Below are 11,227 nucleotides of genomic sequence, written 5' to 3'. Positions count from 1 at the left end.
CACACACACACACACACACACACATAAATAAATAAAATTAAAAAAATAAATAAAAACTATGATGAAGAATTTCAAAACAAGATAATAGGAAATTATCAATGGTTATTATAATGCATATTGCATATATTATCTTCAAAGTAGTTGTTCAGATTATAAGATACAGGCATACAAAACTGATCAAATAGGGCTGGTGAGATGGCTCAGCGGTCTAAAGCACCTACTTAGAATAAGCTTAGCAAAACGCAGGGACCGCGGTTCAATCCCCAGCACCACATGCCAGCCAGCCCCGCCCCCTGGTGGGCTGAGCTGGCCACACACACACACATACACACACACAAATAAATAAAATTAAAAAAAAAAAAACTGATCAAACACTATAAGCATTCCTTTCAATGAGCTAATAGAAATTAGTAGTATAATTAGCTATCTTATGTATATTTGTATATTTTTCTTCCCCCATCCCAGATTTTTCCTTTTGAGCAGTTTCTTTTCCTTTCACATTATCTATCCTCACACCACTCTTGAGTGTGTGCTTTTCTTTCCTAAATAAAGCCTTTTATGCCACTTACTGATATATCCCCAAAATTCTCTTTCTGTGATGAAAGTCATTGAACCCACAATCTAACATATGGGTGGGTGAGTCAAGTTTCCCTTCCTGTTTTGGGACATCCTAGCACCATGTCCAGTGACACCCTGACCTCCTCTTCACTTTGTGTATGAATGTACTCCTCTGCTCAAAGCCATGCTGTTGAGCCTCCTGATCAGCCATTTGAATCTCTCCCTAATTTGCTCACAGTCTATCCCTCTGGTTTCTGTCTTGCTGTTGCTTGACACAGACAAGAGCTAATATTATACTGAGCATTTACCGTGTTCCAGCTACTGTTCCAAAATGCTTTATCTGTATAACTCTCTTGAACCTAAGGTGGAGGGTACTCTTATTCCTATGATGTTTACAAGGAAAGTAAGGCGCATCACTTTCCCTGAGCCTGAAATTTCTGTCCCCACCCCAAACTGACAGCAGTGCCCAAGTTCTTTTCCAGCAGTTCTCCTCTGACTGCCCCCAGCAGCCAGCTGTCTTCTCCCTCCTCCTAGCCAGAACACACATCATCCCTTTCTCCAAATGTCTTGGCAGTTGGTCTGTCCTGTGTTGTGACCATTCTGTTTTGGGGCTGTGTACCATTTCCCCACAACCTGAGTTGCTCCTTAGTTGGCAGCAACTGAGTCTTGGGTATGCCTTTGCTCTGCGGGCACCACCTCCCCGGTACATGGCACACCACATTCTCCTAGTTCCTTTCTGTCTACCTAAGCTTCTCTCTCCCCCAGCAGCTCACACCACAGAGTCCCTGGTCCAGAGATGAGGCTGATGTTCAAGCTCACAGATGAGATGTCCACTAAGGGTTTCTGACAGGTTTCAGACAGGGGACATGCCACAAGTTGGGGAGTGACTTCATGCACTGCTACACTTAGGTCTCAATTTACCTTTGCCTGCCCCACCAACACCCACCCCCCTACACATACCCCTTGTAGCAATAGCCTGACCTTCACCAAAATGCCCCCAGCATTCATATGCATTTGGGCGTTTTAAGAAAGGGAGTCTTTCTTCTCTTGCTCACATCCCCTCCGTTTCCAGACTCCTTTCCTCCTTGTCTGGCTCCCCTGGGTTTCCTGCCTGCCTCAGTAGAGTTCTTTTTCCTCCCTGGCCCAGAAACACCCTCTCCTCTCATGCTTCTTTGTGAACAACCTGGCTATTTAGAGAATATACTCGGCCCTACCACCGCTTGCTTGCTCTGTTGCCTTGGACAAGTTACCTTCCCACCATGGGCCTCAAAGTTCCCAGCTCTAAAACAAGGCAGCTGGACCAGATAGTGCATGAGGGTCTCAAGGCCCTGCATGTTCCTTCTCCCCTACACAGTCCTATCTTGCTGCTCTTTCCCTGGGGCTGACTCTCTGTCCTCTCCCTTAGGACTCTGTCCTGGCCCAGAGGCACTGTGGCTCTGGTTCCCATTCACCATCCTAGTCACCAGCCTGGGCCTCCTGTGTAGCTTTGGCCCAGGCTCCATGTGGCCTGTCTGAGGGACTGGCCCCAAGCCAGGCGGTAACTCCACATTTCTCTGTTTTTCCTTTTTTTCCCTCTCTTTCCCGGAGTTAACAAGAAGCAGATGTGGCGTATGGTGGTTGGAGAGGTGGGGGGAGGAAGGGGGAGGCTGGACCGCCAGCCAGACAGGGAAAGGGGGGAGGAACCAGGAGGGAGGAGACAGCCGCCCCACAGTCACTCCTGCGCCTCTGAACAGTCATAGGGGCAAAGCCTTGTCACCCTCAGGATCCAGTCATCAGGGAAAAGGACAAGGACACCAGAAGAGGGCCAGCTGAAGCAAGGGGGCAGAGGCCCAGGAAACAACATCTGGGGAGGGGGGGTCAGAGCCAGGCACAGGAGGCCCAGGGACCAGAGAACAGACTACCCTCAGAAGTGGAGAAGAGGAGAGCGGAAGGAAAGGAGGGAGGGACAGACTGAGGGAGCCTGAGGAGGGAGGGGGAGGGGGAGAGGGGTCAGGCCCAGCAGCCAAGGAGGAGGCGTGTGGCTGGGGGCTGCCGGCAGGAAGCAGGGACAGGACTGGCCCAGCGTGCTGTCCCGTGGAGTAACAGCATCCCCTGGGGCCAGCAGAGGCTCCAGTGGTCAGTCCGGGATGTGTCTCTGAGGGCAGCTTCAAAGTGTCCCGCCATGGCCCCCGGCACCTTCTGGAGCTGCTACCTCTGCTGCCTGCTGACTACAGCTGTGCGGGCTGCCAGCTACCCACCTCGAGGTTACAGCCTCTACACAGGGGGCAGCCGGGCCCTCAGCCCAGGGGAACCCCAAGCCCAGAGTGCTCCCCGGCCTGCCAGCCGCCACAGGTAAGAATCTGGGTCCCAACCCAGGGCGGGAGACTGGTGGGAAAGCAGTCAGTAGGTGAGTGTGCTGGCTATCCTCTCCAAGCTGTGGTCCGAGAGGGCAGAGAGAAGTCTCTGGCAATGGTCCTCACATGCCTACCTTTCCGTGGGGCCTGTATCAGGGTCCAGGCTGTCTAAGTGGGATCAGCTTCTTGCTTCTCCCTACCAGGACCTGCAGCTCTGTGCCCACAGAAACTGTCGAGCTGGCCTTCCCACCCGCTGCCAGCTATATGCCACTTCTGGATCTTTAGAAGACCTTTTGTCCCTTTTAGGGCTTCCTGGCACCATCCAGTAATCCGTAATTCTGATACCACTCCCATGCTGCCCCCTTCACCTTCCTGTGGCCACAGATCAGAGGCTGCATAAAGGGGCCTAGTGCTGGACTGTAAGCCCCAGGAGACAGAGCTCATCAGTGGCTTATTCTCTTCTTAACCCTGAGCCAGATCACCCTGCCTTGTCCCCTCCCTTGAAGTTGGGGTCAAAAAGCCATGTCTAGGGGACTCCCTTCAGGGACTTAGCTGGCTGGCTTACACACACCATGGATGGCATAGCCAGAAGAGACACAAATGACTCCAACTCGATATAGCCATGAGGACTGAGTTCTCTGCAGCTGTGGTTTTCCATTTGGGGCTTCTCCCCATCTTGAAAAGTCTTTATGTGCTCTGGCTATACAGGAATGCATGGGGGATGCCACTCCATTGATCCCCAAGGGTCCTTCATCCCTTGACCCTCCCTTGGCCCCTCGTGGAGCCCCAGGCTCTACTCTGGGCCATATGTCTCTGCTCCTTGAGCCTAGATAGGGTTGTGCCTATAGGAATTGGTGTGCCTACGTGGTGACCCGGACAGTGAGCTGTGTCCTTGGGGATGGAGTGGAGACCTTCATCAAGCCGGACTACCAGCCTTGCAGCTGGGGCCAGCCCCAGTGTCCACGAAATATCATGTGAGTCCCCAGTACCAGGGGATGGGCACTCAGGAGCTTATACCAGGGGCATAAGGTGGAGAAGGCTATTGAGGGAGTCTGCAAAGAAGGTAGCAAATAGGTAGTGGGACAAGGCTTCAGTCAGAACCACTGTGGGGGAGACGCCAGGGAGAGAGCTGTCTGGCAGGATACAGTGGACACATGTCCTTTACCTGTCACTAGCCAGGCCTTCTCTGGGACAAGTATCCCCCAGGGGAGAAGGTTATTACACCAGGTGTGTGTGTGGGGAGGGGGAGAGGATTTTTGCCTTTGGCCAAAAAGCTGACAGCTGTCTACTGATCAAGGCCACATGCTGGTCAGAAAGGGGAACCTAGCCTGAGGGACAGGCCTTGCTCACTAATAGCTGCCTGTCTCTGAGAACCGGGGTCGGGGTCACAGAGGGCATAGAGAGGTTACAGAGGCCCCTTTCTGCCTCTGCCAGGTACCGCAGCTTCCTCCGCCCTCGCTACCGCGTGGTCTACAAGACAGTGACAGATATGGAGTGGCGGTGCTGTCAGGGGTATGGGGGAGACGATTGTGCGGAGGGTCTTGCCCCCGCATTGGGCCCTACACCCTCCACACCACATCTCCAGCCCCGGCCTGCCCGCCCCAACCTCTCTGGCTCCAGTGCAGGCAGCCACCTCAGCGGACTAGGGGGAGAAGGTGAGTGTGGGACCTGCCAACAGGGTGAGCAGATATCATGCTGGGGGAAACAGAGGGCCAGGCAGCAGTTGGGAACCCTCATCCTGTGAGAGAGAAGAGAATTAATGAGGCCCCTGAGATTCCAAGTGTGTGTGTGTGTGTGTGTGTGTGTGTGTGTGTGAGAGAGAGAGAGAGAGAGAGAGTGACTGAGACAGACAGAGACAGAGATAGAGAGACAGAGAGACAGACACACACAGAGAGATATCTGAAGTCCAAGGAATCAGAGACCAGAGTTAGAGGAAAAAGTCAGAATGTGCTCACAGGCGGCCACATGTGGACAAGATCTTTCCCCGTTGAGAACAACTGCAGGAATCAAGGGAAATTCCTTTGAGAAGTCTGTCCATAGGGAAGACAGCTGAGACTACAAGTCCTAGCATGCACTGCCCCTAACTACATGCCCCAGGCCCATCTGTGGCCTCTGGAGACTACAGGTCCCAGAATGCATCAGTCCCTATTGCTATCTTCCCCTGTGTGTGCGCGCCGGATGTGCTGTTTTCCTGCGAAAGAGATAGCCATACTATAATTATGAGTACAGGAAATTCTGGCTGACTTCCTGGCCATCCAGCCAAACCCCTAGCAGGCTTGCCTCGGGGTTTCTTGTTTGTTCGCTTGGTGATGTAGGGAAGTGTTCAGTCATTGCTAAAGTATGGTGTCCTAAGTGCTTCACCCTGCATTCCCATTCTGTGCATTTTGACAGCCCTAAGAGGGAGGGCACAGTGTCATTCTCATTTCCGAGATGAGGAAACAATTAGACAGAAGTCAAGAGACACTGTGGACAAGTGTCCACAAGTGGAAAGGGTACTGGCTTGGTGGCCAGAGAGATGATTTGGATTTGATTTTGGTGTTGCCACTCATTAAACTTTTAGTCCATGACCAGTTCCCTAATATCTCTGACCTTGGTTTCCTGAGCCACCAAACAGAAGAGTTTATAGTATCTGACCAGGGGAGAAGTTGTAAGAGCTTCAGTTTAAATGTGGCCTAAAGGCATTCAGTGAATGGACTTTCTTTTCTTGCCCAAATCACCCAAAGAAGCAAATCCAGCTGGGCTTGAGCCTGATTTGCTGGAACTGGGAAGAGCAGGGCTTAGCTGGTAGAGCCCGAGTTCTGACATCCAGCCCCTTTACCCTCTGCCTTTCCCTTTCTTCAGGTCCTGGGGAGTCAGAGAAGGTGCAGCAACTGGAGGAGCAGGTGCAGAGCCTGACCAAGGAGCTGCAAGGCATTCGGGGCATTCTTCAGGGACTGAGTGGACGCCTGGTAGAAGATGTGCAAAAGGCTGTAGAGACAGCTTTTAATGGGAGGCAGCAGCCAGCAGATGCAGCTGCCCGCCCTGGTGTGCATGAAACCCTCAATGAGATCCAGCACCAGCTGCAGCTCCTGGACAATCGGGTCTCTACCCATGACCAAGAGCTGGGCCACCTCAACAATCATCACAGTGGTGGAGGTGGAGGAGGCAGCAGAGACTCAGCCCCAATCCCAGCCCCTCCTGGCTCCAATGACGAGCTACTGAGACAGCTGGAGCGGAGACTGCAGGAGTCCTGCTCTGTGTGCCTAGATGGGCTGGATGGCTTCCGCCAGCAGCAGCAGGAAGACAGGGAGCGCCTTCGAGTATTGGAAAAGCTACTGGCCTCTGTGCAGGAGCGACAGCGACAGTTTATGAGCTCTTCCTTGGGCCGCAGGCTACCTCAGGAATGTTGCCCCCCAGACATGGCACGGCGGCTGGCAGACCTGGAGCGGAGGCTGGATGTAGTGGCTGGCTCAGTGACAGTGTTGAGTGGGCGGAGAGGCACGGAGCTGGGTGGAGCCTCGGGGCAAGGGGGACACCCCCCAGGGTACACCAGTTTAGCCTCCCGCCTCTCTGTCCTGGAGGACCGCTTCAACTCCACCCTGGGTCCCTCAGAGGAACAGGAGGAGGGCTGGCCTGGGGGACCTGGGAGGCTGGGCCATTGGCTGCCTGCAGCCCGGGGCCGCCTGGAAAAGCTGGAGGGGTTGTTGGCTAACATCAGTGGGAGGCTGGGTGGGCGCCTAGAGGTGCTGGAAGAACAGGTGGCAGGGGCTGTGCAGGCATGTGGACAGCTCTGCTCTGGGACCCCCATGGAGCAGGACTCTCAGATTAATGAGATCCTCAGTGCCTTAGAACAAAAGGTATTAGACACCCAGGGCCAGCTGCAGCTGCTAGGCTCCAGCCTGCACAAGCTAGAGGCAGCAGGGGAGGCTCAGCAGACCATGCTGGAAGGACTGCAAGGGGTTGTGGGCCAGCTTCAGGAGCGCATGGATGCACAGGAAGAGAGCACTGCAGAGCTCATGCTGCGGCTGAATCTCACAGCAGCACAGCTGGGTCAACTGGAGGGTCTGTTGCAGGGTCGCGGGGATGAGGGCTGTGGTGCCTGTGGTGGTGTCCAAGAGGAACTCGGCCGTCTTCGGGATGGGGTGGAGCGCTGTTCCTGCCCCCTGTTACCTCCACGGGGTCCTGGGGCTGGTCCAGGTGTTGGGGGACCAAGCCGTGGGCCCCTGGATGGCTTCAGTGTATTTGGGGGCAGCTCAGGCTCTGCCCTACAGGCCCTGCAAGGAGAGCTCTCTGAAGTCATCCTCACTTTCAGCTCCCTCAATGACTCACTGCATGAGCTCCAAACCACTGTGGAGGGCCAGGGCGCTGATCTGGCAGACCTGGGGGCTACCAAGGACAGTATCATCTCTGAGATTAACAGGCTGCAGCAGGAGGCCACAGAGCACATTACAGAGAGTGAGGAGCGCTTCCGAGGCCTGGAAGAAGGACAGACACAAGCTGGCCAGTGCCCCAGCTTGGAGGGACGATTGGGCCGTCTCGAGGGAGTCTGTGAGCGGTTGGACACTGTGGCTGGGGGATTGCAGGGCCTACGTGAGGGCCTTTCCAAACATGTAGCTGGGCTCTGGGCAGGGCTACGGGAAACCAACAGCAGTAGCCAGGAGCAGGCAGCCCTGCTGGAGAAGTTGCTGGGAGGGCAGGCAGGCCTGGGCAGACGACTCGGTGCCCTCAACAGCTCCCTTCTTCTCCTGGAGGACCGTCTGCAGCAGCTCAGCATGAAAGACCTCACTGGTGAGAGGCAAGAGAAGGCACAGGGACCCCTTTTCAGGCCCTTCCTTTTCCCCACTCAACAGCAACTCAGGCTTGACCTCTTTTACTTTCTCCTTGCTCTGCGCAATATGAGTTGTGGTCCCAGCCACTGTGCCAGCGGTTGCAGTGTGTCCGCAGAGGTCATGCAAGGTCTGCATTTCACTGCCTGCCTCTGGCTGCTCAGATAGGCCTGTGGGTGCAAGTGGGAGGTTGCTCTGCCAGCCAGGAAAAACCTCATCTCCCTGCCAACCTTCAAAACCCCATCTGTATCACCCACCCTAATATTCACTAAGCCATTGGTTTTTTTTATCCACTGGAAATTCAAATTTGGGTCTTCTTCAACTTAGTTTTGTTACCACAGGACCTTCGGGTGAGGCTGGGCCCCCAGGGCCTCCTGGGATGCAGGGGCCCCCAGGCCCTGCTGGGCCTCCAGGACCCCCAGGCATGGATGGACAAAGAGGTCCCATCGGGCCACCAGGTATGTAGTCTGAGACTCCTACTGCAGCCAAGGTTGTCTGCCCCCATCCCCAGCCCTAGGTTTGATATTCCACTGAACTGGACAAGGAGAAGTGGTAAGGAACTGGGGGCTCCCAGAGGTTCCTGGTGCAAGGAGAGGAAAATGAATAGGAACTGGGATAATCATTGTGTTTGGATATGTTGGTGTATTGTATATTGTGTTAGAGTATGGTGATCTTGCTGCTGCACTGGAGACCAGGGCTGAGCGTGCAAAGGCCACCTGGGGTGTGAAAGTCGGAAGCTATGGCTCATGGCCCCAGAGCTGAACAGAGTGTGTCTGTTTCTCCTTTTCCTAACATCCTGCTTTGGCTTTCAAATTCACATAGTGTATGCTTGTAACCTCAGCACTCTGGGAGGCTGAGACAGGAGCCCAACCCAGACAATTTAGTAAGACTCTGTCTTAAACAACTGAACAAAAGGCGCTGAGTATGTAGCTCAATGCAAAGAACCTGTCTTCAATTTGTAGAAAGAAAGAAAGAAAGAAAGAAAGAAAGAAAGAAAGAAAGAAAGAAAGAAAGAAATTAAGAAAGAAATCAAAGGCACATAGTACCTAGAGCAACAGGAGACTCAGTAGATGTTTGCTGAGTAACTTAGTGAGAGGTGCCTTCAGTCTCACTGCTCCTTTTTTCTCTTCTCACAGGTCCCCAAGGCGAACATGGTAAGTTAGATTTTAGACAAACTCAAGTCCGTCCTGGAGGCTGGAACCCTTCAGACAGCCCTGAGCAGAGATGCCCAGGGAAGGGGGCTGGCCAGCTGGCTGAGCGTCTACTTTAACACCCTCCCTATCCCTACCCAGGAGTGGAGGGGGCTCCAGCTGTCTCCGTGCCGCGGGTGGCATTTTCAGCTGCCCTGAGTTTGCCAAGGTCAGAACCAGGCACAGTCCCCTTCGACAGAGTCCTGCTCAACGACGGAGGCTCCTATGACCCAGAGACCGGTAAGCCAGAAGGGGGCGGGATCGAGCGCTTAGAGAAATAGGTGGATCTGGGCAGCGACTTCTCACTGAGAATCTTTTAATCCTTGGATTTGGGCAGACCTGATTCTTTCCATCAATTGTTCTTCCTCACCGCAGCTTGGGCAAGGGACGCGTGTAGAGGGCAGCAGCAATGCATTCCACAGATCTTTATTTACTAAGATCTAGACATTGTCCGCTGCGGCTAGACAATGCTTTAGGACCCCAGTGATGCAGTAGTGGGATAGAGATGAGAGGATCCAGTGGTTCCTTCTAGTCCAGAAGCGCAGGATGGGCTTCCCGAGCCTTCCCGGCCCCGGCCTCTGTCTCTCCTCAGTAAATGATTGCCATCCTTGTCTCCAGGCGTGTTCACCGCGCCGCTGTCCGGACGCTACTTGCTGAGCGCGGTGCTGACCGGGCACCGGCACGAAAAAGTGGAGGCCGTGCTATCCCGCTCCAATCTGGGCGTGGCCCGCATAGACTCGGGAGGCTACGAGCCCGAGGGCCTGGAGAATAAACCGGTGGCCGAGAGCCAGCCCAGCCCAGGAGCTCTGGGCGTCTTCAGCCTCATCCTCCCCCTGCAGGCCGGGGACACGGTCTGCATCGACCTGGTCATGGGGCAGCTTGCTCACTCGGAGGAGCCGCTTACCATCTTCAGCGGAGCCCTGCTCTATGAGGATCTAGACCTTGAACAGGTGTAGAAGTGTCACAGTGCTCTCAGGCTAGAGCCAGCAGCGGCGGTTCCGGCCCAAGCCGGCACCGCCCTGGCGCCTCCAGCCTGCTGGCCTCTCCTCACGCCCGGGACGCTCCAGCTCGGGGCTGCGGCCCGCTCCAGACTTTTGGCTCAGCGTCGGCCGCCCCAGGACCCGGACTGCGAGGAGCCGATCCTTGCACTCTGCTCCTCAGCTGGGCCTCCAGGCCGAGCCCCTGCTTCCAGCAGGCTCGACCCGCACCACCATACTAAACTATTCAGGAATAAAGACACTTTGGTTTTTTCTACAAAAACAACTGCTGTCCACTGCGTGCTGAGGATTAGATAGGACCGCACGGGATGGGACGGGAGACAATGGCCCACGCAAGGGACCATGCCGCTGGTCTCCGGCAGCTCCGTCCGCCCTGTCCGCCCTGACGCGGGGGTCTTGGGCCGCCAGGTCTGTGCGTGGGCTGCTGGGGTCTCAGCCCACACCTACTCAGTGCACAACCGGCGCTAGGAGTCTACCAGGCGACGACGTACTTGAGTCGTTTGAGCCGCTGCGTTCCCGTCACGTGACGGGCGGGGCGGGGCGAAGGCGGGGCGGGGCGAAGGCGCGGGTAGCTGCACTGCGAGCACTCGCTCAGCTCCACCTGCCCGGGTTCCTAGCGGGCACCACAGGTGGAGAAGGCGGGGCGGGTGGCACAGGGCCGCACGCTTTCGCTTGCTGTTGTTGCCTAGACACTTTCTAGTCCGACGAGTAGGGAAACTGAGGTCCACGAGCCGGAGGCTTGTGGTCTGCAAGGCCAGCAACCCGACCGCGCCCCACTGCAGCCTCACTGCGGCGCGAGGAGGAGGAGCTCCGCACGTGGAGGAGGGGCCAGAGCCCCCCTGGCAGCCGGCACGCCAGTCTCACAATAAGAGGCCGAGCCGGCAGGAGGAGTCCTGTCAGCCCGGCTGCCAGGAAGCGTGGTGAGCGTCCTCATGGAAGAGAAGCAGATTCTGTGCGTGGGGCTGGTGGTGCTGGACGTCATCAGTGTGGTGGACAAGTACCCGGAGGAGGACACAGACCGCAGGTAGGGGCGCCCAGGCCCCTCGGAGAGCAAGGCAGCGCGGCTGAAGAGCCAGGGCCCCTACAGTGAGGCCCGGAGCGTGCAGCCTGCAACCTCGCGCCCTGTGTGTGATAGGGACGCCTGGGGGGCGGTCAGCTAGAGAGAAGAGAGTAAGACCCAGGATTTGGATAGCGCTGGTAGCCACTTCCCTCCTCAGCCTAGACTGTGTCACGCATCAGGGTCCGCCTGATACTAAGAGGGATGAATTAATAGCTTTGTCAAAACGCACAGCTGCCGCAGGGCAGGGGCAGTCTCCTCCTCTTTTTTTTTTTTTTTTTTTTTT

The 11,227-nt window shown here is 55.5% G+C and overlaps 2 protein-coding genes across 5 annotated transcripts in view; both read left to right on the top strand.

Moving 5' to 3' along the window:
- Positions 1–2,282: 2,282 nt before the first annotated feature.
- On the top strand, positions 2,283–10,379 carry Emilin1 (elastin microfibril interfacer 1). The gene is made up of 8 exons (XM_004627419.2): positions 2,283–2,889; positions 3,740–3,865; positions 4,326–4,546; positions 5,733–7,658; positions 8,038–8,154; positions 8,833–8,850; positions 8,989–9,126; positions 9,505–10,379. The coding sequence occupies exons 1-8, from the start codon at positions 2,720–2,722 to the stop codon at positions 9,840–9,842; spliced, it is 3,054 nt and encodes a 1,017-aa protein (XP_004627476.1). The 5' UTR covers positions 2,283–2,719; the 3' UTR covers positions 9,843–10,379.
- Positions 10,380–10,515: 136 nt separating this feature from the next.
- Khk (ketohexokinase) overlaps positions 10,516–11,227 on the top strand; it is a 14,675-nt gene continuing 13,963 nt past the window's right edge. Inside the window, exon 1 of one of the 4 annotated variants that reach the window (XM_023710954.1) lies at positions 10,516–10,908. In XM_023710954.1, coding sequence (XP_023566722.1) covers positions 10,817–10,908 — 92 coding nt within the window. In that variant the 5' untranslated portion in view covers positions 10,516–10,816. The remainder of the gene's footprint in view (positions 10,909–11,227) is intronic. The other 3 variants (XM_004627418.2, XM_023710953.1, XM_004627417.2) reach the window with 3 other exon arrangements.

This window comes from Octodon degus, unplaced genomic scaffold, assembly GCF_000260255.1.
Source record: "Octodon degus isolate 3935 unplaced genomic scaffold, OctDeg1.0 scaffold00019, whole genome shotgun sequence".
Classification (NCBI taxonomy): Eukaryota; Metazoa; Chordata; class Mammalia; order Rodentia; family Octodontidae; genus Octodon; species Octodon degus.
This window is presented reverse-complemented; position numbering and strand designations above follow the sequence as displayed.

Coding starts and splice junctions, on each gene's coding strand:
- Emilin1 (XM_004627419.2), top strand. CDS start 2,720: ATGGCCCCCGGCACCTTCTGGAGCTGCTACCTCTGCTGCCTGCTGACT. Junction 2,890..3,739: donor CGGCCTGCCAGCCGCCACAG/GTAAGAATCTGG, acceptor TTGTGCCTATAG/GAATTGGTGTGCCTACGTGG. Junction 3,866..4,325: donor CAGTGTCCACGAAATATCAT/GTGAGTCCCCAG, acceptor TGCCTCTGCCAG/GTACCGCAGCTTCCTCCGCC.